Genomic DNA, 5,259 nt, shown 5'->3' with positions numbered 1-5,259 from the left:
GATTAGAACCAACCAGAGTTGCTGCTAATTTCCGGTTGAACTTTACTGATGGTTTTCGGTAACCATCCGATACCCTTCAGGAACCTCTGTTTAAGGGGTACCATTTCAATGCGGCCGTATAACCGAGGCCTAGGAACCGAAGCGGCGCAAAACATCCAGCCAATGAACACTCCGGAAAAACCTATTGTCAATTGACATTTCGACGAGTTTTGATTCGAGCCAATAATAGAGGCCCTGATTTTCTCTCCGCATGTCTTTATCCAAAATTTGGATATATCGTCTTTGGTGAAACGTGCATGAATGAACGCAATCCAATCACTTCAATTTCACCATGACAGTGTGTTGTAAACAAAATTGATCTAGAAGTATCCAGAATCTTCCATCATAGAGTACCAAAATTGCCTCCAATTTTCAAGTTCCAAGATCAGCGGCGCTCAATTAAGCCTTGATTTTATTAAAAGACAATAGTGAAAAGCATATATCTGTGAATTGAGGTGGGTTAATAAGAAAATTTATCACGTTTAGCAAAAATCGAGATAAACTCAATTTGGTGAGTATTATTTGACTAATATGATTGATGAAAGATCGAAATCGAATCATGTGCTTCAAGTTTTGTTTTCGGCCAGAACAAAAAAATATCCGGGTTTACCGGCAAAAATTTAAAAGGTAAAGATCCGCAAGAACTGTTTTTAAAATTCAATATTGCTTATAAAATAAGTGAAAATTTTGACCTAACCTCAATTTCTGAATCACCGTCTTTAGTGTCGAAGGGTGACAGAATGTTTCGATTACCAACCAATCCGAAAATCGACAACAAAATTATGTCCCACATGGGGTCATAATTTGTAGTCGACTTTTAATCATTTTTACTACAACATTGAACATTTAAAATTCTCCTTGAGAAAATATCTGGATTTTTTAGGCAATTAATCTAGGAATCTAGAAAAACTACCCCTAAAATTATTAACAGTTGCTAGATTAACGCTTAAATGCACGAAACTCATTTTTCCTTGGTACACATTTCTCTGGATGAATACGATGTATACCTCTTGTAAAGCCTTTATATCACGGAATTCGGTATGTTGCCAAATGGCAACAGTATGCACCTGGGTTCGAGTCCCGACCCCGCACATAGGGTAAGAAATTTTTCATAAGAGATTTTTCTAACCCGAATGACCTTAAGGTTAAAATCTCTATAATCGAAATAAAAAAAGCAAAAATTGCTCTATAGAAAACTTCCCAGTAGACCGACAAAACTGACTGCCCATCTTTTAATGAGTATTTATTGTAGAATTTCGCCGTGTAACAGCTTTATTATTACACCAATGAAGAAAAATTACCTCAATTGTTAATGAGTTTAGCTTCCAATTTTCGTCCTTATATTTTTGAAATGTGCATAGTTAGGGCAAATAGCGTCTGAAATGTGATAAACATATTGCATTGTATTTGATTGTTGAAATTAGTACTAATAATCCCATTATGTAATCAAGCCCATTATGTTGCAAAACGTTACCGAAGGTTTAAAATAAGTGTTGTCCATCGAGAACACTTCTTTTTTCGAAGGAACATGTGAAACAACATAAATGTTGTTAATATGGTAAATGGTCAGTTTAAAGACAACTGAGAGTTGCGGATTTTTAATGCGGTGTTTGCCAAAAATGTGTATTTTGGCTTAAATAAACTTAATCCAACTAACTTAGCTTCACTCATTGAGCTTACCTAAATAAACTACAGTAACAAAACCATAATTTTCACTGTAACGGTACAGTAGATTTTACATTAATTTACAGTTACAAAACTAACTTTAATGTTTGTACAGTAAATTTCAATGCCAAATATACTTTTACAGTGAAAAAGGCGGTGGTTATGTATCTTAGCATTAACAAAATCGATTATGTTAATTTACTGTATCAATTTTTATTAGTAAAATTAATGATTATATGAATTTTATGGTGAATGTACTGAAAGAACTCTGCGACAAACAAAGTGGAAACAGTAACAACTATAATATCTATGATTCTATGGTTGTGGGATACATGTGTAAGGGACGGCGGGGAGATGTGATCATAGTTTTGTTTTCGGGGCATGGTCGATTTTCAATAGTTGAACTGGTATTTATAAAGGACACCTTAATACGCTCACAGGCTGAAGCTATTTAAAATAATCGTTATCTTGTTTGAGATAGGGCAGATTGCATGAAATGCGTGGAACCGGTATTTTTTAAAATCGGGGAAAATGGAATATTTCTGTGATTTATTTTTTTAGTGCTATAGAAGATAAATTTTAACATATTTCTAAATTAAAGATAAAGATGGAAACGTGATCTGATTCGCGATGAATAGGTGACAACATGGTTCGCGCCAAGCCACTTGAATTCGCAGTTGCGGCACGGGTCGATTAAAATCGTTGTAGAATGCTGTTAATGCAACATTTGCCAACGATAAAGTGACGTCATGACAGAAACTTTTAATAGTAGTTAGCATATTTTTGTCATATCTTAGCGGGTATTGACGAGGTTCACAACTCCTCACTGTACCCTGAACGCTGAAATAAACGGAAAATTACTAGAACCCTGCATTATATTACATTGATCTTTGACTACTTAACTTTAATGAACCCCTCGGCTCTCCTGATGGCGAACAAAATTTTCGCCCGAGTTTTCGCCATACTGTGCAGGGATGCCAAGTTTCTTTTCGGAAAATATTCTAAAAGTCTAGAATAATTCTAGACTTTTAGAATATTTTCCGACCATCTCTGAGGGCAGGATCACTTGCGATGTCTGACAATTATTGTCAGACATCGCAAGTGATCCTGCCCTCAGAGATGGTCTATTTTTTCGAGAGACTTATGATCTGTATTTATTACATTTGACTAATGAAATATGCTTGGTAGTTATTCGGTAATTGCGCCAATCAGATTTCAAATGCTTAATTCTCAGTATAGAGAATCCGTGAAATGGATTAAATTTGAATCTGTGAGCGTTCAGCATTTTGAATTGATTGTACTTATATTCACCGATGATCTGATAGATATGTCTGGATTAATTGAAAGATTGATTCATCTTTCAAGCAAAAATATATATGACGACGCTTAAAAATCGGGAAGATTCCAGATAAATCTGAAAGGTTGGCACCACTGCTCCTGTGCCTGTCTTCTCTTTGACGTTTACTTTCCACTATCCATCTCTCTCACACTACCGAGATTTTTATTCTGCCAAAATTACGATTAGACAGCGCATGTTTTCGTTCTCGATTGTTCGAATCGGTTTCTTGCATTTTTAAGTGTGGAAGGCATCTGGTTTGAGTTCAGTACCTTTTTAATTCTGATATCAGTTATATCATATTACAGTTTTGAATTGATCGACTATCATAAAAACGAGGACTACGTGAGAAATTTGTCTGACGATTTAAGCAACAGTAAACGTTTGGTTTAAAAAGCAACGATGGCCTCAAAGGAGGAAGATAATCTTCCAGAAAACAAAAAGCTAGCTCGCAAAGCAAAAGATCAAGGAAATGAGGCGTACAAGAAAAAAGACTTTTCGTTGGCGTTGACTCACTACAACGCTGCCCTTCAGCACGATCCTACGGATATCACATTCCATAATAACATCGCCGCAGTATATTTCGAACAGAAAGAGTTCCAAAAGTGTATTGCCGAATGCGAAAAAGCTGTTGAGGTAGGTCGAGAAAACCGGGCGGATTATAAATTGATAGCAAAGGCTTTCACCCGAATTGGAAATTCTTATCGGAAGCTGGAGGATCATAAATCGGCTAAAACTTATTTTGAGAAGAGTCTTGCCGAGTACAGAACCCCGGAGGTCAAAGCGTTACTCAGCGACACAGAAAAGAAGATAAAGGAAATGGAGAGACTAGCTTATATTGATCCAGCTAAGGCTGAAGAAGAGAAGGAGAAGGGCAACGATTTCTTTAAGAAAGGAGATTACAGTACAGCAGTTAAACACTACACAGAAGCAATCAGTCGCAATCCGGACGATGCCAAGTTGTACAGCAACCGAGCAGCATGTTACACCAAGCTGGCAGCGTTTGATTTAGGCCTTAAAGACTGCGAAATGTGCTGTAAATTAGATGAAACCTTTATCAAGGGCTGGATCCGTAAAGGTAAAATCCTGCAGGTGATGCAAAAATCGTCGGAAGCGCTTACTGCCTATCAGAAAGCACTGGAAATTGATCCCGCTAACGCAGAAGCATTGGAAGGTTACCGAGCTTGTACGATGGCCGTGCACGCAGATCCTAAGGAAGTCTGGAAGAAGGCTATGCACGATCCTGAGGTGCAACAAATTCTAAAAGATCCAGCCATGCGAGTAATCCTCGAGCAGATGCAGAACGATCCTAAAGCAGTTCAAGAGTGAGTATTTCAAGTGTATAATTATATTGAATATAGCAGTTTATATAATATGCGATTTATATTTTCTAGGCACCTGAAGAATCCGCAAGTGGCATCGAAGATCCAAAAACTGTTAGAATCGGGTATCATTCAAATCTACTAAAACAAAACTACTGTGAGTGGCGCTCACCGAAAAAGTGTTCAACAAGCAACAGTCAAAGCATAAAAAACGTTTGGCAAGCTAATCCAACACGTACGAAGGTATACAAGAATATAAGTTACGTGTAAGCCGTTTCTTCGTTGACTTCTAAAATTTCCTTCAAATATACAATCTGCAACAATATCAATTACAAGTAAAACTTCTAATCATTATTATCAAAGGAAATACGGCGAACAACACAACTTCAGTCGATACGAATACGCAGCAGAATAAAAATATATTTCAATGAGAAATGTCTAGACGAAACGAAATAGTTGCTCTATCATCGAGGTGGCCACAGCAGCGCAGTTAAAAAACTAGCCAGTAACCGTTGCAGTAACACTTGAAGCTAGGATTATTAACTAATGAAATGGGTTTTTTGAAAGTATCATAGTGTTTCCTTTGATTCCTTCGAATTCCATTTACTCACGCCAATTTTTTTTGCCGAATGCCAGGAAAATTTTGCTGAATTTCGGCGGAAGGTTTCAGCAATTTTACTCTCCGGAAGTCGCGCCTATGGCCCATTGAACGAGCAGCCGCTGGTGTCCTAAGGCGATTTCGCTAGATTTTTAGAGCAGCGTGTACTCAGTGCACTAGCGCGACTACCGGAAGGTTGAGATACTCATAGCCCAGTGATTTTAATTATGTCAATTCGACAGATTCACTTTTCTGAAAATCAGCAATTGAAAGTGGGCCCTATTCTCACAGTCACGTCA

The 5,259-nt window shown here is 37.4% G+C and overlaps 1 protein-coding gene across 4 annotated transcripts; it reads left to right on the top strand.

Moving 5' to 3' along the window:
• The first annotated feature begins 311 nt into the window (after positions 1-311).
• Positions 312-4,931, top strand: LOC131682285 (stress-induced-phosphoprotein 1). 4 transcript variants are annotated; one of them, XM_058963666.1, is made up of 3 exons: positions 312-494; positions 3,349-4,365; positions 4,435-4,931. In XM_058963666.1, the coding sequence occupies exons 2-3, from the start codon at positions 3,443-3,445 to the stop codon at positions 4,505-4,507; spliced, it is 996 nt and encodes a 331-aa protein (XP_058819649.1). In that variant the 5' UTR covers positions 312-494; positions 3,349-3,442; the 3' UTR covers positions 4,508-4,931. The 4 variants fall into 4 exon arrangements, with proteins under 4 accessions (XP_058819649.1, XP_058819646.1, XP_058819648.1 ...); XM_058963663.1 differs by having other exon boundaries at positions 312-550; XM_058963665.1 differs by having other exon boundaries at positions 312-550; positions 3,333-4,365.
• The last annotated feature ends 328 nt before the right edge of the window (positions 4,932-5,259 follow it).

This window comes from Topomyia yanbarensis, chromosome 2, assembly GCF_030247195.1.
Source record: "Topomyia yanbarensis strain Yona2022 chromosome 2, ASM3024719v1, whole genome shotgun sequence".
NCBI lineage: Eukaryota > Metazoa > Arthropoda > Insecta > Diptera > Culicidae > Topomyia > Topomyia yanbarensis.
Note: the sequence above shows the minus strand (reverse complement) of the source record. Positions and strands in the feature narration are given on the sequence as shown.

Bases quoted from the DNA above. Each gene is read 5' to 3' on its own strand.
- LOC131682285 (XM_058963666.1), top strand. From the start codon at position 3,443: ATGGCCTCAAAGGAGGAAGATAATCTTCCAGAAAACAAAAAGCTAGCT. The intron at 4,366-4,434 runs GTGAGTATTTCA...TATATTTTCTAG, and splicing joins GATCCTAAAGCAGTTCAAGA to GCACCTGAAGAATCCGCAAG.